General features: G+C 46.4%; 1 protein-coding gene across 4 annotated transcripts in view; it reads right to left on the reverse strand.

The window, feature by feature from the left end:
* Nucleotides 1-22846, reverse strand: part of bbs9 (Bardet-Biedl syndrome 9) — a 69809-nt gene that overhangs the window by 45770 nt on the left and 1193 nt on the right. For 2 of the 4 annotated variants that reach the window (XM_088307536.1, XM_088307539.1), the window contains exons 2-19: nt 22453-22564; nt 22210-22366; nt 20566-20630; nt 20357-20470; nt 17155-17329; nt 14874-14958; nt 14217-14400; nt 13198-13327; nt 12033-12214; nt 11688-11764; nt 11463-11516; nt 11280-11382; nt 7675-7779; nt 5935-5949; nt 3388-3528; nt 2978-3073; nt 2627-2799; nt 2377-2529 (exon numbers count right to left, since the gene is read on the reverse strand). In XM_088307536.1, the coding sequence (XP_088163662.1) occupies nt 2377-2529; nt 2627-2799; nt 2978-3073; nt 3388-3528; nt 5935-5949; nt 7675-7779; nt 11280-11382; nt 11463-11516; nt 11688-11764; nt 12033-12214; nt 13198-13327; nt 14217-14400; nt 14874-14958; nt 17155-17329; nt 20357-20470; nt 20566-20630; nt 22210-22366; nt 22453-22564 (2121 nt within the window). Of the gene's footprint in view, nt 1-2376; nt 2530-2626; nt 2800-2977; nt 3074-3387; nt 3529-5934; nt 5950-7674; nt 7780-11279; nt 11383-11462; nt 11517-11687; nt 11765-12032; nt 12215-13197; nt 13328-14216; nt 14401-14873; nt 14959-17154; nt 17330-17908; nt 18025-20356; nt 20471-20565; nt 20631-22209; nt 22367-22452; nt 22565-22846 lie in introns of those variants that run through there. The other 2 variants (XM_088307537.1, XM_088307538.1) reach the window with 2 other exon arrangements.

Here is a 22846-nt window from a genome sequence, read left to right on the forward strand (position 1 = left end):
GTTCTGATCCGCAAATGTGCGGCGCACATGCGGAATTCGCTCCAATCCACTCAAAGCAAACAGTGGAAGATGGAGAGCGACTGGATGCCGAAAATGGAATCCACTTCAAATGGCACAACTCAGACTAATACCCGAGAATGTAATACGAGCACACGTCCGTGCACGTGCGTGTTCACGTGTCGGCGCTCGGGCACGGGAATAAGAGGCCCGGCTGTTAATGGCGGTGGTCCGGCTCCACAGTGGGATCTGTGTTTAGCCGTGTTTAGAAGCCCATTTGGGGCCCGATAAATCAAGCCGCTGTCCACCAGAAGCCTCCATTAGGGGCCCCCGCCGGGCCCCTGGACGGGCCTGTCAGTCACGCCGTCAGTCAGCGAGCCGTTTGAACTCCTAATTACAGGGAAGGCTCCGTCGGCTGGGACCCGGCCCGGATCGGCTCACCGGGCTCCCGCTGCCGCCGCTCCTCCCGGATGGGGAGTCCCGCACGCTCACGCTAACAAAAAAAAATACAAATAAAAAATGCCCGACCGGAGAGGAAACGGCGGTGGGGAAAATATTTATGGAAAGTTTCGGGGGGTGTGGAGGCCGCCGCCCTTCTTCTTGACCCGCCGCGACTCCTTCTGGGATTAATTGACACTCGCGTGTTTGCACGTCCTTTTGTATGTTTGAGAGCTTTGCCAGTTAGCATCATGCTAACCTCTCGCCATCAGTGATTAATCAAGTTAAACAGGAGGGCGGATGACAATGATGCTGGCGGCACGGGTGGGAAAAGGACGAGAGTTGGAGGGGGGGGGGGCTTTTCATGGGAAATGGCCAACGAGAGAGCCTCTGAGACGTGGACAGAAGACTGACACACTCGAGACAAAAAAAAAAAAAAAAAAAAAAAAAAAAAAAAAAAATCCTTCGCCTGTCCTGTTTGAGCCTCACAATTCAGTGGCGCCGCTCTAATGGTGGAAGCGGGTATTGCAGCAATAAAAAAATAATAAAATCACTAGCGCTCAATGATTTGGGAAAATAATAATAATTTTTTCCCCCCCCACAATAACGCATTTTCTTTTAAAGACTTTTGAAAGATAAATTCAAGATATTTAAAGATTTTCTTTTTTTATTCCGGGAATTTTATTCCATTTTAAGATCCGCAGGTACTTTGAATGACAAACTGATGCATTATTTGGGGATATTTAAAATAGCAAAGCTTGCGGTAAAAATATACGTGAGCGGCATACGGTGCCGAGCCCCACCTTTCAATTTTGCCAATTTATTTTCACCCAAACGGTCTCATCACCCACACGTTTCCCGATGAAAGCACACAAGAACGCTGCGAAGGGGTTCCACCCCTAAATCAACCAGCATCAATCTTTAACTTATTAACACTCTTTCCTCAAAGAATCGGTCGCTCTGTTCTCAAGCATTCCCGATTGGTTGCACATTCCTGCGCAGGGGCAGGATGACTGGCGAGATGCCACCGAGTCCCCCCCCCCCGTGGTGGGGAAAACCACCATGGGGCCGAAGGTCACCATATTAGGGACGTACGAACATATTAAGAGGCTCATGACGGAGGATTTTGCAGATCCCAAATTGTTGCTCGTAAGTCAAAGAACACCATGAAGTCTGCTCACTCGTATCTCAAAGCGCCGCTGTAGAACAGCATAACGCGACACACACGGTACATCGAACTGCAAATCTCGCACGGTAAATCGACGCTAGCACGTCAATGGCGAGCCTGCGTGTTGTTCTGCAGTTACTGAAAAGGATTGCACCTTTCAGCAGCTGGCACGCAGCCTGCAGGATTTATTTGAATCTTTTTAAGCTTCATCTGACCACAGATTCACTCTAAAGGGGATAAAAGGCATGAAAGTGACTTTTTAGCGTCTTGTAGTAGACACAAAAGCGTGTCTGGAATGCCTGCGCACACATTAAGTGAGAAATCAGACAACCAAGGAAATCTTGAAATGCTTCTTCTAAAAATGGGTCTGTGAGGCGGACCTGAGGTCATTGACATAATACCTAAACCCAAATCAAATTTCTTCACCCATGATTTGGAGGCTAGGCTAGGAGAAGCTCCAGAGCCACTTTCAAGCCACGGCTGGACGACACCATGAGAAAAAACTGTCATGTCAAAGGCCAAAAGGCTTTGTTGGTTTGGGTTCGGGTTCATTTTGGGTACCAGTTCTGTAAGTAGAAGCAGCTAGCCTTGGCACAACAGCCTCGCTCCTCCCTTGGTCGCCATGGTAACATAAACCTGGCAGGCCATTGGGCCAGCAGTATATAGGGCTTTAACAAAACTGTTTTGGATGAGGAAATGGCAAAATTCTCAGCGCCTTCACCGGAATCACTTCACATCTTAATTTGCAAGGTGTGTGCGCATGCGCCGTCCACCTGTGTGTACGTCGCGTCGAGCAGCGTGTCGAGGTTCTGCAGCGGCGCCGGCGTTTTGTCTTTAAAGCGGGTCAAAAGGCGGCGCTGGATGGCTCGGAACTGGGCGGCCCGCTCGGACAGGAGGTCCTGGTACTTCTGAGCGCTGACGCGAAGCTGACACACACACACACGCACAAATTTCGATAGAATTTGGGCAAATGACCAGGTAACGACAGGGCACCTTTGTGATGCGAGTAAATCAAATGTGTACCTGGAAGTGGTGGTCCACAGACAGGAAGTAGTCCTTGAGGGGCAGCGGTCCGCTGAAGCTCTTCTTGAAGTCGTCCACTCCAAGCTTGGAGAAATGAATGTCGACTCTGTGGACCAGCTCTTTGACCACCAGCCACATGTCCTCGAAGGCGTCGCTTTGGATGCGATAGCGCTCTGACGTGTGCAAAAAAAATATAAATAAATACAAGAAAACATTTTATTTAATGGTAATGGAAGAAAAATTTGAAATGGTATTGACATATTGAGGGCTTAAATAATTAAAATAGCCAATTAATTACATGCCCGCCCCACCCCAAAAAAAAATTCATGTGTTCAACAAAAAACCTCTTACGTGATTTCTTGGAGGCCAGAACGGTCACCAGGCCGCCTGGCAAGAAGCGGAAAGCCAAACTGTTTCCCTCGTCATCTGCCGACAGAGCGGCAAATTCTGCAGACGCACACAGAGGCAGAAAAAAAATAAATGAATAAAACATTTAAAAGGCCAGCAAGATGGCGCTGATAGCACGGCCTATCGCCATGCAGGACGCCAACAAAAGGCAACAAAACAAAGTCACACTGGAAACAAAGACACACACACAGAGGACAGAGTGTTTAGTCGTCTGAGTTGCTGATTGCAGCCGATTGTCAGTTACTGGAAAAAAAAAGACCTCCCTTTGAACAGCATACATGAAGACTTACTAGCATGTGCGTGCGTGCGTGTGCGTGTGCGTGTGTGCGCGTGCGTGTGCATGTGCGGTATACCAGGGAAGATGGTCGCCAGGTCCACAGGCGGCTGGTTGGTGTCCACGGTGATCTTGAAGACGCTGCTCTTGCTGGGAGACGTTGCCGTGCAGACAAGGGCCAGAGGAAGGGTGAACTGGCACTGGACCACGTGAGGGACTCCTGCAAAGCAACAAGAAGCTGAAAATATTAGACAGACTCATTTACGCTCAGAACAAGTTTACTAAAAAACCTGACTCATAAAAAAAAAAAAAAAAATGACATAAATAGCTTTTGGTTGAAGGACAGTCTGTTAGCTTCATGCTAACATATAATGTGAAACGTCATTGACAGGCTAACACAAATTAGCATAGATAAAACGCTACACATGAGGGCTTTTCCTTCCCTTAAAAGTTGTAAATTACAACGGACATTTTTTTTTTTTTTTTAAGGAGAGAGTCACACGGCTCGGCGAGAACCCGACCGGAAACCCGGTCCGAAAGTGAAGTTGTTTGAAGAGGGGGGAAACCAGAGTGAGCGGCCAAACGTAACAATGTCGCTGGACTGCGCAGAAAAACGAGAACAAGCCGAGGAAATAAAAGAAGAATTCACGGAAGAGAACGACAGCCGCCGTGTGCTTCATATCGGAATGTTTATTGCTTATAGCGCTCACACGTACTCGCAATCTCATACATTCACAAACACTTGCACAGAACCTTATTCAGGTACACACACGCTCACACACACTCATCAACACAAAAACTCACTCTCTCACAAATTCACACACGAGCTGTCTCTCTCACGTTCACATTTTCCCACATCTCAAACTTTCTTCCACACACACACACATTCTCTCGCTCACACAGACTCACACTTTCATTCTGACTCAATAAAACGCACACTTTTACATGCACTATTACACGCACACTCACAGGAGCTCTCTTACACTCACACATACGTGCACACATGCAAATACTCACTCGCGCTTCCAATCACACGCTCTGACACTCACATGCGTGCGCACACACACGAAATCACGTTCTCTCTCTCTCTCACACACACACACGCACGCACACACACTAATAATTCTTTAGTTAGTTTTGAATGCACAAAAGGCAGCTAAGGCAAACTGCAGCCGCGAAAAAAAAGATCCCCTCTCGGCTACTGTCTGGTGCCCGCTGGATGTTTTCGCCACATTCCGCCCAGCGACTGCCGCCCCCGCCCCCTCGTTCCCCGTCGCCTCCGCCCCGCCAGCAGGTGCCCTCAGCGTGAAGGCCGCTGTTTCGAGCCAAAGCAAAGAATCTTTGGGTTTCCGGTGACAAGCGCTTCTTGGGTAAGAAAAAAAAAGTGGAAACTCCATCTTGGGTGGAGGAAAAGCAGAGCAGAGGAGAAACTGTGAGATTAAAAGTGCAGCCATGAAGATGTATCGTCCCAAATATTGGGACAGGGCTTCCAAAAGTGGCACTTTTTAACATCTATACAAATAGTTGCACGTCTGGAACGCTTGCTTATCCAGCAATCCTGAATTGAGACCAACCAAGTAAATGTTGCAAAAAAATCCCGCCATGGTGGGACTACACGGCATGAAACATGGTCATATCAACACCAAAAGTCAAGCTGAGCTGCCTTGAATTTTCTTAACAATGTAAACTTCTGATTAGCGCAGTGCAATTCGCCCCCCCCCCACTCTCCGCCGCAACTACAAATAAAAGCATATTTGTTATAAAACAAACTTACACCGTAGAGTTAATACTCGCGGCACACGATGGGCAATGAGAGCGCCACTGCCAACTAGTGGAGTGGAGGTGCAATTACACTTTATTGTAGTACGGCAGAAAAAATTATTGTTCCCCAGGTCGTACTCGGCCCCACAGAAGAGCAGTGTGTGGGTGTGTGTGTGTGTGTGTGTGTGTGTGTGTGTGTGTGAACACCTATCGTGGGCCTCAAAGGCCACACTCTAGATCACGGCACATCCTATTTTGTATCAAAGCTCACAAAGTCAGACGACTAAAACAAACACAGGCCGACGAGCGGGAACACTACTGCACGTGCGCGTGCGTAGGTGTGCGCATGTCGCAAGAAATCTCGTATAAAAGGGCGAAAAAGAAAATATTGACATTCATAAAACGTGGAGGCGTGTGTGTATGTGTCTTATCTGCATGTGGTAAGAAATCTTGAAAATATTTGTCAGCTTTAAGCGAGGTGTGCGTTTTTCACATGAAATCGTCAATGAAGAATAAAAAGGAAACGTCTCGACAAATATCGTCTGAAGGATAAAAAAAGAAAATATTTCGGCTTATAAAGCGAAGAGGTGTGCGTGCGCGCTTGTGCGCGGGTGTCGCAGAACTCTTGCATGAGGTATAAAAAGAAAATATTCATCAAGCCAAGAGTGTGTGTGCGTGCGTGTGTGCGCATGGACTCCTCGCAAGGATCACGTTTCAGAAACATAAACGGCAGGCTAGGCTTTTTTCCTGTTTATACAGCACAGTACTGCATGTGTGTGTGTATCTGTACAGTCTGTGCGTGCGCGCGTGCGTGTGTGCTCGTGTGTCTACAGCCTCTACTCTATGCACGTGAACGTGCACATACCTTTGGGGTTGAACTCTGCGGGGAGGAAGAAGGAGAAGACATGAGAAGCCATTAGATCACAAAAGAGGCAGATGTTCCACTCGGACGCGTTTCGCTCGCCCTCGTTCCCACGCTCCGCAAAGTGCACGTGATTGCACGCGCACGCACACACGTCGCGAGAAAAATGGGGTCCACCCTGAAATGGTCACATGGACAGACAAGCATTCTCATTCATATTCACACCTATGCATAATTTCGATGGAGCTCTGACTTTTGGGAAGAGACGAATCGACGTCTTTTCATCTGAAAATTGTTCAGTAGAGAAGAAGAATTCTGGGTGAAAGGTCAACATTTATGCACGGAATACACTCGTCAAGTCATTTTTTTGTCACGGAAGAGGGTTTTGAAATTCCAACTTTAATGACTCCTGTATTCCTGTAGATGGCGACATTGCATGAGATCAGACCTAGGTCCGAAACCACTCTTTCTTTTTTTTTTTTTTAAATCAACCCCCCACCCCCCCCAAAAAAATACAAAAAATGTAAAGATAAATAAATTGCGAGTGCCAAACTGCGAGCAGGCAGTGGTCCGCTGTATCCGTCCGTGTTCAGGTCATGTGATGCTCACTGGTTCCTTCACCCAGGTGACGTCAGCAGCACAAAAAAACTCTCCTGACCGCTCGACTTCTATTTTTAGCCTCACAATAAAGCCATGTTGCAGCATTCCCAGACGTGAAAGCGATTTAGGGTGGGGGGAAAGTGTTCCACCGTTTTTTTTTGTTTTTTTTTAAATAAACTACATTTTGATGGCGATTATTCGGACTATTTGGAGCAATAATGAAGTCGGTGACATTTTGGAATAAAGGCAGCTTGTAACTTTGCAGTAAGGGAAAAGTCAAATCTTCCAGCAGTGCTGCCGGGAAAAAGAACGGATGGAAGGGGACATTGTTCTAACTACAGCCGGCTACACACATACGGATTTTTTTTTTTTTACATCTTCACCAGTTCTTCAAAACGTGAGCGAAGCCACACATGACCAGGAAAAAAACTATATTTGTGCGTGATGTACTGGAAACACGGCGGACCACACGCGCAAGCATGTCTTGCTCGTTGTTGAAAGTGTTCAGGAATCAGGAGAAAGAGCACAACTTGTCATTTCAACGTCATTTGGATTTGCGGGGAGGAGGCGAAAATTGATAAAATCGCAAATCGGATAACGGCAAAATTTCATTTTAAGGCCCTTTTGCCTTGTTCTATTTTTGCGCCAAGCATTGTGGAAAATAATCATATTTGAACTCTTTGAGCACAAGTGACAGAAATGTTATTTATTTATTTATTTATTTTTAAATGGGAATGGGCTAAGAAAAAATCTTGGCCAGCTCTGGTTAAAGTTAAAATATGAAAATGCATCAAAAGAACACGGAAGCCTACAAGCAAATTTGATGATTACAAACAATTTTTGATGGAGCAAAAGGGTTTGCCACGTGAAATCTACAACTAAGACTGTCGAAAAAAAGAGAGAAAACATGACAAATTATTTAAATTTAGAATTTCAAATATTAGAGTTGACGTCATGTCCAAGTCCATACACATGCACACACGCTACTTAATACGACGACGACGACGACGACTGAATAGCCTGCCAATAGTTTGTAACGCTTCACCCCAAAAAACGTCTTTTCGGTCCAAAATCGATGATTTGGGTGAAACCAACTCTAAAAACAAGGTTGAAACAAACTTTTTGGGGCGGCCATTTTCGTACCTGCGGGTGAGCTGTAGGACAGGGTGAGGTCTCCGCACAGGTCGGCCGGCGGGTAGCGGCCATTGAGGAAGGCCGAGAAGACGACGGCGGTGGACGAGCCAACTCCTGAGAAAAGAACAACAACACGGTCAGGATAACAAACACGATTAAGATTTCGGGTGTCAATTTGAAGTCTCCTCCCCCCCCCCCCCCCCCATTTGACTGCACCTTTTAGCTTCCTCAAATGTCTTTTCACTCAACACTCACCACCTCCTTACTTTTTCCTTCTCTCCTCTCGTTTACAATTTGCCTGAGGTTAAGCCGGAGCGCTTTGCGCCAAGATCAACCGCAACATGTGTGTCTCTACGTTGAAGTGTGTGCTGCTTGTGCATGTGCAAATAATAAATACAAGCGAGACGTGTGTGTGCGTGTGTGTGTGTTGACACACAAATCACAAAATTGGGATTCTTCAGTGACATTCCTGCTCTGCTTTTACTTAACCTTCGCAAACACGACTTTAAGGAAAGTGGAACTTTTGGGGAATATTTTGGAGTCGCAAGAAATTCGCGCTTAAGCGTCTCCGCTGAGGCTTCCGCAGTTCAACTTTCTCCTCTGGCTTCATCCTTTTTGGGCGCACTGACCTCCTCGCTGGCCGCGGCCTGCCTGGCATTCCGTCTTTCAGCGGGAGGCTTTTAACCTCGGCGCCCCGCGGGTCAAACGGCTCGGACGGCTTTAAGTGTTCCCAGGCCCATTAGGAGCAACAAAAAAAAAAAAGTCATCCTCGTCTCTCTCAACTCGCTTCACTTCCCCATCGTCCACCGGGGCCACATCTGGACAGGTCGGGTGGCGGTCCGCGTGACCCCCGCAGGTCCGTGTGGTCCGGCCGCTGGGCTCTCAGGACCATTAAGCCATTGACGGCGACAACAGGATAAACAAAGTCGGCACAAAGGTGCCCACCGGAGCGCGCCTCGCCTCCTTGACCTCCTCAATTGTGTCCTCGTCGCCTCCTCGGCTCTGTTTGCTTAACCTTGTGTCACATGATCATGACAGACTTTGTCTTTGCCGCATTCCTGCCTCCTGGTTGCTCCAAGGCAGGGGTGTCCCAACTTTTTCCTCTGAGGAATAACAAGATTCAAGGCCACTTTGACGTTCTTCATCACGCAAAAAAACAATTCAGCAGGCACTTTTACGTTGTTTTTAGAATGACAAAGTTGAAGGGCAAAAGCCGGGAAGCGCCATTCAGACAAAAATAGAGATCCCCTCCCCCTCCAATCTTGCACTCCCAAAATATGCCAAATTCAGAAAAACTAAAACTAATAAAATCAAACTCAGACAAAGCATTTTGAAAATGAACAAACTTGCTTTTTGATGAAAGTGAAAATGATATGAATTAAAAAAAACAAATACAATGATGTTTAAAGTGACTCCTGGTTGTTTGGTAAAGGTGAAAGTTCAAGAGGGCTGCAGATTCTTGTCAAGAGAGGGAAAAGGTGATAAGTGGCAACTTTGTGTGTGTGTAAAGTTTATTTTAGGTAGGTTTAAAATGACTAAATACATCTGTTCCAACCGAGTGAAAGGCCGCGTACGCATTTTTGGGAGCAAGAACACGAGCCCTCACGTCACAACTTTTCTTTTTTTTTTTTCATGGCAAAACTTTGACCACATGCGCGTTCCAAATATTAATGCATAAACAAAAAGCTTTGAACGTTGGCAACACTCATGCTTGAAATTCGGTGGCTACGATTTTTCCGGTCGCAAGTGAAATTGGCTTCCGACGCGATGTTTTGGAAAAATGCAAAGTTAAAATTTAACGACAAGGAATCTTTTTGTTTGCGCAATGCTAAAATGGACGTCAAACCAAAATGGCAGACTTCCTGTGTCTTTTCGGGCACGGTGCCGAGAGACTTTGTTTTTTTGGGTGACTCCACTTGCGATTGACATGATTGTCAGGGACTGAACTATAATTTTATTTTTTTTATTGTTTGGAAAAAAAAAAAAAACAGCAATCGACCTGGCAACTTTTGCAACCCAAACCAATTAAGCCCTAATAAGCTCCTTAACCTCTAACCTTTGATCGTTGCATTGCGCCATCTGCCGACGCAACCTCACCTTTGAATTCTGAGCCCAAACGAAAGCACCGCTTCCTCCCCGAATCGCGATTTTAGACGTGCGCGTGAACATGACGATCAACGACCGCGGCCTCGCGGGGAAGTAGGACGACAACGACGAACGGGAGTGATGTGAAAGAAGACAAGAAGGAAATTCAACAAACGAGAACGGACACGGAGACGAGGGAAAACAAAGGAGGCAGTGTGTGTGTGGTGAGCCGCGAATCGAGTCGCCATCTGAGACGAATAAAAAGTCAAATCATAAAAAGTCAAAAGGCGCTACCTCAATCCATAAAACTCCGCCCCCCCTCACCACCCACAGTTGGACATAGTCACACAAACAGTGTCACACACACACACACACACACATTTATTGTTGTCTGTTTTGTCATTTCCAGAAGAAATACGACATTCGATTCGCGTGTGAGTCGATCTGTGCATCGGCGTGCACACATGTGAGAAGTTGGTGGCAGCCAGACGCCATCCAAGTCGAAAGGAGCGACTTTTGTTACCGTCGCATCAAAAGCCCCCCGCAGCTGTGAATGTTTTTGTGCTTTCGTTTGTATTTGTCACAAAAATTGGTTCCAGCAGAAAAATCGCAAGTACGCAAGGCACCAACGCGGTGGTGATATGCGTTGACAAGTAAACGCTCAAACCACTTTTCATCAATCCAAGGTTGGACTAGAAGGCCGAAAATGGCACGAGTAGCGGGAGGATACAAAAAGTCGTTCTACTAATGGGACAGATGGAGATCGGGGCCGAGCTCTGGTGCAAATTGCGGAGAAACAAAACCTGATGATATATTCTTTATCCTCAGCAAAGAAGGCTAATTACTGCGGCGACTGTTGTATTATACTGCCCCCGAGTGGCCAGGGCACAAACAGCAGAACAGGGTTGCCACTCTTGTCTTAAAATGATTTGCCAAGACTTTTTTCATCTGTTACAGTATGAGTGAAGTTATTACAAGATACACGAAGAAATTTCATCACCAAGCTTTGGAGGACAACTTAAGACTCCCGTTTGGATATAATTTGAGAAGACAGAAGGAGAGGATTTTTTTTTTTTTTTTTTTTTTGAAAAGATTTAAATGTCTTTAAATTCCTGCCTTGTATGTTTTTACTTTGTGGGAGCCAAATTAGTTTCACATGTTTCGGAGTCTTGACTCCCACATTGGTTGTTTAAATATTGCTGCTGTGACAATTTAATTCCCCTCATGGGATGAATCTTTTCATCTATCTATCTAGGCTGCACTTTTTGAAAACATGGAAATGAGGAAACTGCGGCTGGGAATGATGGAAGCGTTCGCATTATCGCAGCTGCTTGAAGCCTTTTTTTTTTTTTCATCCCTCCATTGTCGTGAAACACAAGTACTTTCACATGTACGCATCCACAAGAGTACAAATTTGTGCACCCAAAGGATTAAAAACAATCTGCAAACAATTTGTCACGAGTGTTCCAGCTCGGCCGCAGCCAGAAGACGCGTTGTCCAACATGTTGTGTACACGCACACAGACTGACCTAAAGGTTCGAGGACAAACTGGTCCCGGGTGACGGCAAGCGGAGGCTGGACGCCAACGGTCAGCTTGGACGAGGCCAACGCGCCGCCGGCCTTCACGGTCACCTGCACGCATTTTCGAGGAGGACGTGAGCGAGGATGAAGAAAAGCAATAAAAACGCGTTCGGGTGTGATTTTGAACTCACCTTTACGCTCACCGAAGGGACGGGAAAGCCGTCCATGTCTTGGATCAGAGCTCGCTGTGCAACCAGAAAAAAAAAACAAAATGAGCGTATCCGAGCTGGGCTGTATCGCAGCAAAGATCAAATATTTTATTATTGAGACCTTGAGACAACCGGAAAATACAAAAAAACGCTGAGGAGTGTAGTATACTGACTTTTGCGAGACACTATGTGTGTGTGTGTGCGTACCGACGGGATGTCCATGTCAGGAGCCACGCACGCCGTCACCGTCAAGTCCTCCCCACTTTCACCTTTAGGCAGAATGTCTGAAACACAATTCATTTTTATCTCATCTTCATGCCAATTAATACTCAATGTCGTGACATCCGACACAGGACACAGTGAAAAATACGCATAATATTTTCGGAAAGTCTGAATTTCGAGTCGTACAACTGCAATGTCGTTTCATGTTGTGTCACAATACACCAAGTAGCACCGAGCTCTACTGGCGGACATGAAGCCTAGTTGAAGAAAAAGACATTTAAAAAAGGCAGAGAAGGTCCCTAAGCAAGCAAGAAGAAAGGCCAAATGTACCCTGAGTACTGCTGGCCTCCCTGATGAACTTGTGCAGCCTCTTCATCTCGGCGTCCGCCTGCTCGTAGTCCACCTCGCGGGCGTCCACTTTGGGCGTGGAGAAGAAGGACGGGTCGGTGCCCATGTAGGAGCACAGCAGGTGGCCGTCCCAGCTCAGGCTCACCACGGCGCCCTTTAGATCCCTGAAAACACACCACAAAAAAAAAATATATATATATATATATTGTAACGAATGGAGGCGAAATTAATCGAAACGTAGTGATTCTCTCTCTCTCTCTCACTCTCACAAATCTTAATTGACATCTTTCGTGACTTTATATCAAGAAGTACAGTAACTCATTTGATATATTATTTTCATGTTTTAATTTGCGATACGATACCGGAATGCTATTATTCTAAATTCTTGTATTTCTGTGTGTCCCACTTCCTCTCTCTTTTTTTTTTTTTTTTTCATGGACAATACATCAAATTTACGTAAAGATTTCCTGACAGAACAAAAATGGGAAAAGAGAGAAGCAGGAAATGCTGAGTGATGCAATAATGTGTTTTAACAGCGTGAGTGAGTGCGCGTTAACTGGTTGCAGATGTGTCGTACTTCCCGGCCAGCGAGGCGGTAACACACGCGCGCACACACCCAACGTACGTACACACACACACACACACGAGGCAGTAGTGTGTCGGAGTTCAGGTCGAGGCTCCACACCTGCCTGGGTGGAAATCGCCAGCATTAAAACTTCCACTTTAACTGCCGCGGAAACACACTCACGCACGCGATTGAGTGTGACGGAAACACACTCGAGCACTCAAAACAAAGACACGCATGCAAACAGAGTTTGCCCACAGTGGGATGTTCCCACCCACCACTGTTGATGTTGAACGTGAGAGAAGACACCAGAGAACCCGACTGAAACCACAATTTGGGACGACACAGTTTGGTAATCAGCAATTAATTAGCTTTCCACGGAACGCTACACAGCCAGTGTGAGGGGCTCATGCTTGAGACGGCTAAAATTCAATTCATTTTCTGCAGGATACATGCATTTGCGAGTTTTCCGGCATGTTGAAGGCCCCAAAAAGGCGATTTACGAGTCAGGAAGCTGATAAAAGACAACGATTCCAGCATGTGTGTGTGTGCGTGCGAATCTGATTGCACGTCATCACTCACGGGAAGTTGGCGACGCGAAGCGCCACGGGCACGAAAGCGAGCTGGGCAGCCCACTTGAGCGTGACATCCTGGTACACCAGCAGCATGTTGGTGTGGTTGCCTAGCAACAGGTTGGTGGTGCCATCGGTCACTAAGTGGAAAACGAGAACAAAATATGTATTACGGCAGGTTGTAATCATCGTAAAAGTGCTTTTAATTAGTTTTTTGTTTTTAAGGGGACGGGAAGAATGTCAGATACGACACTAAAGGTCACCTTGTGGTTATTATTTTTTTGGGGGGGGATTACATACTGTAAAGCTTGGTCTTTTCATTAAATTGGAGCTAATTTGGTGCTACACAACCACAGAAAAGGGGGGGAAAAAAGTTTTTTGGTTCATGGTTTGGAAAACCCAAAATGACAAAATGAGAAAAACCTTGTGTGTGTGTGCGTGTGTGTGTGTGCTAATGTTCTGTGTGTGCTCAGGCTTTGCTTCCGCCACCCAGCGAGTATAATATCAAAACGAGCTTTTATTTTTAGGGCTGGAAAAGACACGTGATAAACTTTGCAGCCACAAAGTGGAGAAATAACCCGAGTGATGACATCATCACAATTCAGCAGGAAGCTGCGCTTTAAACACGCAGAAATACATATGAACACACACATACTTTCCCTTGAAACGTGAGCTATAAATACTAGACTTGCGTTACACACACACACACACACACACACACACACATATATACGCACATACGCACGTGCGCCCATTCCAGGAGCGGTGCGGCTACCACCAGGAAAGATCTGAGGTGACGGCCACACGCAAAGCAAACACCCCAGCGGGTCAAATATGGCGGTCAGCGAGGAGGTGGGTCAAAATGACAGCGCTTATGGTTGTGTGTGCGCGTGTTGGTGGCCATCCATTAGTCCAATCCATTCACTATTCATCCACGACCCCACGCATTCATCATTTTATCCGAATTTCATTTGTCCACCCATCCATCCGCTCACCGACTCCGCCATCAGTCACGAGTGTTTGACTCACGCGAGGCGTACGGCAGGAAGCAGCTGGGGTTGAACTCCAACTTCTTCATGAAGTAGATCTGTCCGTTGTCACGCAGGCAGTAGAAGTCGCGCTCGCCCAGGACCAAGATGGAGGACGACGAGTGCGAGAAGGTGGGCACGCAGATGTCCAGGGCCTGCTCGCCCAGAACCAACGTCCAGTCGGGCTGCGGGGAAAACACAAAAGATCAAATCCAACGGGCCAAAAGCGACTTGTTGCGCATTTATTTTGCTTTGAAATATTTTCATTTTAGTCACGTGAAGGACATTGCGTACGTCCATTCATGCGCCATTCCTCCACTCAGTCAACTCTTTGCCAACTCTTTTGCAGCATGTTGACATTTTTAGCGGTCACATAAACTCCGCCATACTCCTGACGTGGTGCTTTCGATCAGTGTCTGTTGTCATGGTTACCAGCACGCTACCTAAGGCTTTCCGCGGATGCTAACGGGAGGGCAGCCGAGTGCAAGTGAGAGCCTCCGTGCCAAGTACAACGAAAAAGAGGCCAGATGTGTTGAACGCGTCGTGTCAATGAGTTTCATTCTTGCAAATTGGGCTCGTTAGCGTTAACGGGCGCCTCGGGAACGAGTGACATCACGGTGGGGGTCGGCGAGGGGTTAACTAGGGGGTGAGGACTCACAGTCAGTCTCTTGCCACCGGTCTTGAGGGGCTGGTCGGGGTCCTGGCGGCTTTCAGCCTCCGTGGCCACGGCCAGAGTCTCGTACCTGAGGAGCAGAGCGGATGTTCAACGTTGGGAATGCGACCGGAAGCGCATTGATGTTGGCGTCTTGGCTACGTGGAACATTCCAGGGAAAAGCGGGCAGTTCACGGCGCACTGGCAAGAATGTGTCCTCCTTAAACCGCTGGACCAACGCCGCGTGACCCGGCCCGACCCGATTATCAGCAAGGCTGATAAATTAAAAGCTGGTTCATTTTGGCTCGCTGTTACACACTTTTCTCGCTCTCTGCTGTGCTGGTGGCCCTGCCCGCAGAAGCAGATTGTCCCGCCCACAGCACCATCTGATTGGTTCCTTGTGCAGTGGGGAGCAGCCAATCAGCAGTAAGATGCCTGTTTGCTTTTTCTCCTCGAGGAAGCAACAGACTTTGGGAGGGCCACGCTCCATTTCTTAGATTTACGACGAACTTCTTTGCATAAGACTTACGAATATGAAAATATTGCTTATAAAATTGACGGTTCAATCCAGTAAAAAAAAAACTGTTTTCTGGACAGCGACAGTTGGGCCTCAGAACATCTGAATTCAATTGACATTATTTCCTCCGGGACAATTGACTGTATCTTTTCTTTGTTTCGCCACCTGAAAGTATTTTTATGACTCAACAGCTGCGAACGGTCTCCGCCAGGTCTGACCGACACCCGGCCCACACATTTTATGCGGTCCCGGTGTGTCCCGCTCTATTAGCGCCAACGTCAGGGCTGTTTAAAGTTAGGCGGAAAGCCCGAGCGGATCAGCGAGGGGAGCCCGACGAGCGCTCGCAGATGTGGAGTGAGAACGTTTCCCGGAAAACCGCTGACGGCAACCGTTTGCCTCAGACACTTAAAAGGATTTTGTCGGCGCTGTGATGGCGTTGGGAAGTGCTACTGAAATGTTAGAAAAATTCAGCAAGCATGCATTTTTTTGTCGCGCGTGTTCTCATTTGAGGGGAGGCGCAACAGAAATGATGACGCTTTAAAATAAATCAATAAATCGTGCATTTTATGGAGTGCAACAAGTATCTCATGCGCTCCAAAAGAAATTTGGATTCCACAGTTTGGATGTTCCCATGTGGCGCACAGCTGCGCGCAATCAAAACCAACGCCAGGACTTCTGATCTCAATTGGTCATGAGAATAAAGCACACCTGCTCAAGGAATCAATTTCTTCCCTTCCAATGTGGACATCGCAATGGGAGAGAATGAAGGAGGCGTCAGAAAGATGACACGGGGCAAGATTGCAACAGGCTGAAATTGCGTCCAAAAGCACCGGCGAAAACGATTGGGGTCGTTATTCCCGAAGTGGAGAGACGCGGGAACCGAACATCATTGGACTCAGTTTGGAGCGGCATGACCCGTCGAGAGAGAATGATCAGAAATAAACGACGAGAGAGCAGTTTTGATGGACGCAGCAGGAAGAAAATAAAGACGTAAACTGTTGCTTAACACATTGTACAGTCATGACGTACTGAGGAGGGAAAAAAAAAATAAAATAAAAAATTCACATGCACATGCCTGCCGCCTTCAGATTGCCGAAAGGTCACATTGAAGGCGAAGGAAAAAGCCAAATGGTGGCATAGTTCAAGAAGAAGCATATTAGCGTTAGTGGGCGTGGGCTCAAGCTTTGAGTTTCAATACAATATAACTTTATTTATAGAGCGCATTTCACAACAGCTGGAGCTGTAAAAAAAAAAATTGCTTTCCATATGGTGAAAAATAAATGAGTGGGAAATTAGAACACAAATCAAATCAATCATCATATTTTTTCCGCCCTTGTGATTGACATCTCTTGCTTCGCTTTGGCAAGCGACATCATAATATGATGGAGCGGCCCGATCTGGCTCTCACTTTTACACCTGTGGACAACTTGCAAGCACTCTCGTAAAAGACGTTGGTGTGTATGTGTGAGTGTTGGCACCAGAGTTGAGATGCAGGAGTGTGCGTGTGTGTGTGTGTGTGTGTGTGTGTGTGTGTGTCGTGTTTCCAGCGAGATCATCTTTCAGTGAGAGTACAACGACACAAAAATGTTTGCTTAAACTTTACACGAGGCCAACAGACACACACACACTGCAGACCGTCTGACAACGCGCACCTTGGTCATCGTGCGCACTTTCAAAAACGACAACACAAAGAGTTCCCGAGCACATTTTGTCACATTTTCTTTTCCACTCGCAGGACGTTCGCGTCCACGCAGTCATGGCGAAACCTACTTGTAGCTCTCCAGCTGGCGAGCCGAGGACACGGTGAGGAAGCTGTCCGTCCGCGGGTTGTAGGCCAGCGGGCCCGGAAGCAGGAAGCCCGGCAGGAACCTTCCGAAGGAGTAGCTGTCCTGCTCGAAGAACATCAGCATGCCGTCCATGGACTGGATGCAAAGCGAGTGGTGACCTGACCACAACACGAAAGACACCAGAATTTATGCTATCATTTTAATTACATTTGTTTTGTTTTTTTACATATTAGATGACACATGCAGTGGCGGGCGGTCAAGGCCTTCTCTGCTGGCCCAACATAATCAAAAAAATCATGATAATATTCTTCACAAGGAAGTCAGATTTTATCCTAGTGTTTTACTTTTAGGTGAGCGTTTTTATCCAATTAGAATTCAGCTAGCTCGTGTTGCCAGGCAGATTTCACGATACCAGTAGCACGCATTATTCGTCTGAGGCTTTCAGATACAATCGTGCGGGCGTCTGTTCAGTCAAATATCGATTGAGGGACTGCCGTTTGCGATTTCTTCGATTCTTAACCGTCCCGCGCTCTTGATTCGCGTTAGAGCGACGTCACAGACGCATCCTCTCCAGATCGGAAATGAAACGACCTCCCGAACGTGCTTCCAATCCATCTCGCAAAAATCGGATTTCATAACGGGCTAAAAATGGAAATTTGTCTGGCAGTCTGAACGAGGCCTCCACATTCCGCCGTTTAATCGCTAACAATTTACGTGGCCTCTTTAACCTCACACACACGCAATAAACATGTTGCTCCTGTTTCATTTCAGCGGTGGCGGCGCGATGCAGAGCGAGGCGTGTTTCTCACTCCAACTCGGTCTGATATCTCCATTAACACCTTAGCACATGCACGCAAACACACAGCGTCATAAAACGGCGGTGTGACCGGAGGACTATAATTAGGCCTCAATGCGCTATTAAAACTCTCACTGCCGTTAAGTCGAGGTCAGGGAGACAGCCACCTACAGTGCTCACACACACGCACTTTTGCACGTGCTCAAGCTCTGACACACAGCACACACACAAACACACACCAACCATCCATCAGCAGAGATTCGGAAAGAAAAGCCACACACTCCTACACGCCTCCTCTGTGTAAACACGTGTGTGCATATGCATGTGGGTGTGTGTGAGTGATGAGCATGTTCCACAGTGACCAATAACAATACCATAAGGACACACACACACACACACACACACACACACACTCAGAGACTACCACATGCACATAGTCATGTATGCGAACACTCACACGCACACACACAGTCTCCGACACACAGAGACAATTGTACACTTATTACACTTAAACAAGTACACACACACACACACCAAGTGGCTCTACTTGACAGTCTCTTGGTCACACTTGCCTTAATGCTTATACAAGCCGACTTTTGGTGAGAGAAGTCAGGCAAACCTTGGTTTACTAGTTGCCAGTTAGCGTCAAGGCACACACACAAACAAGTTTTCACGCTTATGTTGAGACCGACAGACACGTCAGTCTTCACTGAAGTGAACATGCATGTTGTTCGTCCAGACAAGTGAAGAAAACGCAGCTCGGTTCGGATTGTAACCTCAGTACGAAAAGACCGAAAGGTACCATGAGTAACGGAAATAAACGGCAACATGAATGAGAGTCTTGTGCGCAGCGAGCACAATGCTCAAGTATAAAAGTGAGCTACTATTTTGGTTTATTAGCTTAAGGCTGTGTTATTCAATCCCTCACGTCCACTACAAGCTGACTTATTACACACCAATAAAAGATAATAACCTCGGTTTTAAAATAGCTGGGACGACGCGGTGCTGATGTGGTTTTGCTTTAAGGTCAAGTTAAAGCACGGGCACAAAGTTTCTGCGCGTGTATGTGGGGGTGTGTGTGCGTGTGTGTGCAGGAGGAAAAAAACAAGTTCTGTCTCCCTCTAGATGAACTCTGACCTCCCAGGTGAGGCGTGGGGAGGTGCAGGGATTTCCCAAACTAAACAGCATCTCATTCATTCTGACCCAGTGACTCTCTAAGTGAGGTACATTTCAGTTTCATCCCAAGGAAGGGTTTGGCTTTATGGAGACGAAATTTTTATTGAACTTTTTTAGCGCAATATACTTGAATGGAATCATAATTGAATTTAAAGTGTTTCTTTAAGCGGCAGTGGCTTAAAATAATTTACTTTTGGGTGTTAGTTTCTCTAAGAAGGTTGACAACCAGCTGACAGAAGCAGAAATATAGCTATGCAATGGCAAGCACTGCCCTCTAGTGGTGGAAAATAATAAACATTCAAAAGATTATTATTAAGTGTGCATGCGCTTTGCATCTCATATGGTTGCATGCGCATAGACTCACTTACACAATAACTCGCGCACGCACACACACAATTACAATTCCACTTACAAACTCCCCAAGCAGGGTCTTCATTCACCCTGAATTAATTCCCAGGAACTAAATTTAGAGTTAAGTACAAACATGTGCAAAGTTCCCTCAAAGTTCCGGTATAAAGTTCCTGCGGTGCGAAAGGCTCTCGTGTAAACAGGGAGTGAATGGGGAGTCCATCGTGCCAGGCCACAGTCTGGCATATTCAAACGCACACGCACACACACACAATTACGCACGTGCGTGTCTCAACAAAGCTGCCTTTATTTGGAATTTTCTGCACTTTAAAGGGGATTCCCGCGAGTGTGTGTCTGTGTGTGTATTTTTCTTGGATTGACAAGTGGAGGGCTGTCCCCGACTTGTTTCTTCCAAAAAAAAAGAAAAAAAAAAGGCCCAGAGCATGAGACAGCAGCATTTGTGTGTGTGTCTGTGTGTGGCAGTCTAAGTGTGTGTTAAGTGTATACGCTAATGTGAGATGCCTATGTATAGGTGTGTGTATGTTTTGGGGAGCGTGTGTGTTGGCGTGAGTGTGTGCGTGTATGTATTATATTATATGTGCATTATATGTGTGTAATTATATGTATGTGCGTGTAGGTGGGATTGTGTATATGTGTGTAAGTCTAAGTGAATTTGCACACAATTACGTGTGTGTCTGTGAGTGGGATTGTTTAATGTTAATGTCAGTGTGTATTTATATGCGTGGATGAGTGTGCGTGTCCATGTTGGATTCGGGCAGGGCTGTCCCCGACTTGTTTTTTCCCAAAAGGCCAGGGCATGAAACTGCATCATTAAAGTGTGTGTGTGTGTGTGTGTGTGTGTTACCCGTGACTCCTCCAAAGGTTCCGTATGTCATGTTGCAGGCGGTCCTCTGAAGGTTGTGTTCATAGACCAGTTTGATTTGGTACTGGTCGCCATGCTCCACGTTGCCCGCTGTGCCTGAACACACACGTACGTCAAGAAAACGCCACTTGAATAGGAAGTGACACATGGGATGAGAAGGAGGAGGAGGAGGAGAAGGAGGAGGACCTTACTCAGAACGGAGAAGACGGACAGCTTCCGGGGGTGAAGGACAGCCAGGTGGAGAAGATCTGAACATCTGGAAACACATCATCATCATCATCAGAACAACCACGCTGTTGAATTTCAGTCGACTCAGCTTCATCTAACTTAGACAAAAGTAGTGCTATGTCATTATTTTGTCTATGCGTAACAATATCGAAGTGCGTTTTCGGGGCCTAATTAAGACAAAAGCAGTCCTTTGCCGCTATCTTGTGGCATCTCGCTGCCTAGAATCTAAGTTGAAGTGAGTTGAGGAGCTCCATTTAGACAAACGACCTCTTTGTGACCTCTTTGTGGCATCTCGGTGTCAAGGAACTAGGATGAAATGAGTTGAGCAGCTTTGTTTGGATAAAAGTAGTGCTTTGGATCTATTTTCTATTGTAAACTTGTTCCTGGATGAGAACAGTTTTGGTTGACGCTTTAACCAAAGAATTGTAGGCGATGCAGCCATGACGCCGCCTCTGACAAGATATTTGTTGATTTTGTCCTGCAAGAACAAAATGCAGACTTTAGAAAAGGGGCAACCGCAACGGAAGGGGAAACCCATCCCACAAGTGTTCTTTCATCCTGGGAAAGCAAAAAAAAAAATCTCTGGTGAGCTGCCCACCGCCTCGGTCGGCTCGCCAGTATTTATATCGCCAGCCTCGCCTCCCGACTGCCTGCCGGATTCCCGGGAGGAATTCCGAGCTGGCGAACCGCAGCTTAAAGCAAACACTGACGCGACGTTGTGGGAAGGAAGGAAGCGAGGAAGGAAGGAGGCGACGCCGCAGAGATTTCTTTCACTTGATTCTACGTGAATGCTCGCGTTTCATTTCTGCAAACTGATTAAAGTGAGACTCAAGTGAGACAGCGCCATCTAGTGGAAGGATGAAAAGCAACCGTTTGAAGCCACATTTGATTTTTAAAGTAGACGAGAGGGTTAATTACGGTCAATCGAATTTGTGAAATATATCAGCTGATTATTTGATAGCACAATATAATTATAAATAATTCAACAAAATGATCATGTTTGTTTTATTTATTTTTTATTTATTTTAATGTATAATAATTAAATCAATACAAGATTTAATGAGATAAGAGATCATCTTGCTACAAAATGACTTTTTTGGTGGTCTTGGTTCACGCCAGAATATTCTTACACACCAAACGCATCCAAGCACCCCCCCCACCCCCCCGGCACCCCAAAAAAGGGATGTGGTCGAAATAAACCAACGTTGGTCTCTCATCAAAGCAACTGTGGCGGATTTAGTTTGGTCACGCTACTACTGCTAATCCGCGTTTGTGTACTTGTGAGAAGCAAATCAGGCTAAAGATAATTTGAGTGGGATTAAGTTGCTGCGGTCTCATGAATGAAGGCTCCTGCAAATCACTTTTCTTGTTTGTTCGAAGAGGTTGGCCTTTAAAAAAAACAAAAGGTTCACCACCCATACGACAGCACTGGAAAAATAATCAAATTGCGAACATGCAGAGTGCACTTCGCCAGCGCGAAATTTATTTCGACACTGCTCTCTGCTCGATTACCTTGCGATTTCAAGTTCTTTTTTTGTTTTAGCTCAGCCCGGCATGCCATCACAACACTTTCTTTTGCCTCTGCGTGAGAACTAAAATGTACTCACGAGACAAACGTCCCCAGCTCCACCTGGATGATGGCGTTCTGGAGGTGGACCTCCAGTAGCTGCGCCTCGGCCGCGCCTTGGACCCCCTCGGTGGCTTTGGCGGGGTGAGGGGAGAAGATGCGCAGCATGCCCATGTAGCTTCCCACCACCACCTTGTCTGCACAAGAAGACCACGCCAGAAAAATTGATAGGATGGACGTGACGTGACTCAGCCTGAAATGTACATTCGTTCTATTGCGTTACCGTGTCCTGTGGCACTGTTGTCCACATCGCCGACGCACATGCACCCCTGGTCAAACTCCTCGCCTTCGCCGAGGGATGCCGACCACCAATCCCGCGCTTTAAACAGAGACATCTGATTGGACAGAGGAAACACAAGGTCAAATTTTTGTCAAAAGTCGGTTTGAAAAGGGGAGGAAATTTGGGGAAATTGTTTAAAATTCCATTTTGAATTTAATTTAGGATCATCTTTCCAATGTTGCTCAAAATTGATTGACTCAAAGAATAATATGGATCTGCTCTTGAAAGTCGCTATGTAATTAGTATTCTGGCAGATTAATCATCACAAATAAGTCAAACTAGTGTCAAATAAGTGTCACTCAAAAAGTGTCCACTTCCTGCCAAATTGACAGCGGCA

The sequence above is a fragment of the Idiotropiscis lumnitzeri genome, chromosome 10, assembly GCF_059441095.1.
Source record: "Idiotropiscis lumnitzeri isolate Australia: NSW breed Sydney's pygmy pipehorse chromosome 10, RoL_Ilum_1.0, whole genome shotgun sequence".
Classification (NCBI taxonomy): Eukaryota; Metazoa; Chordata; class Actinopteri; order Syngnathiformes; family Syngnathidae; genus Idiotropiscis; species Idiotropiscis lumnitzeri.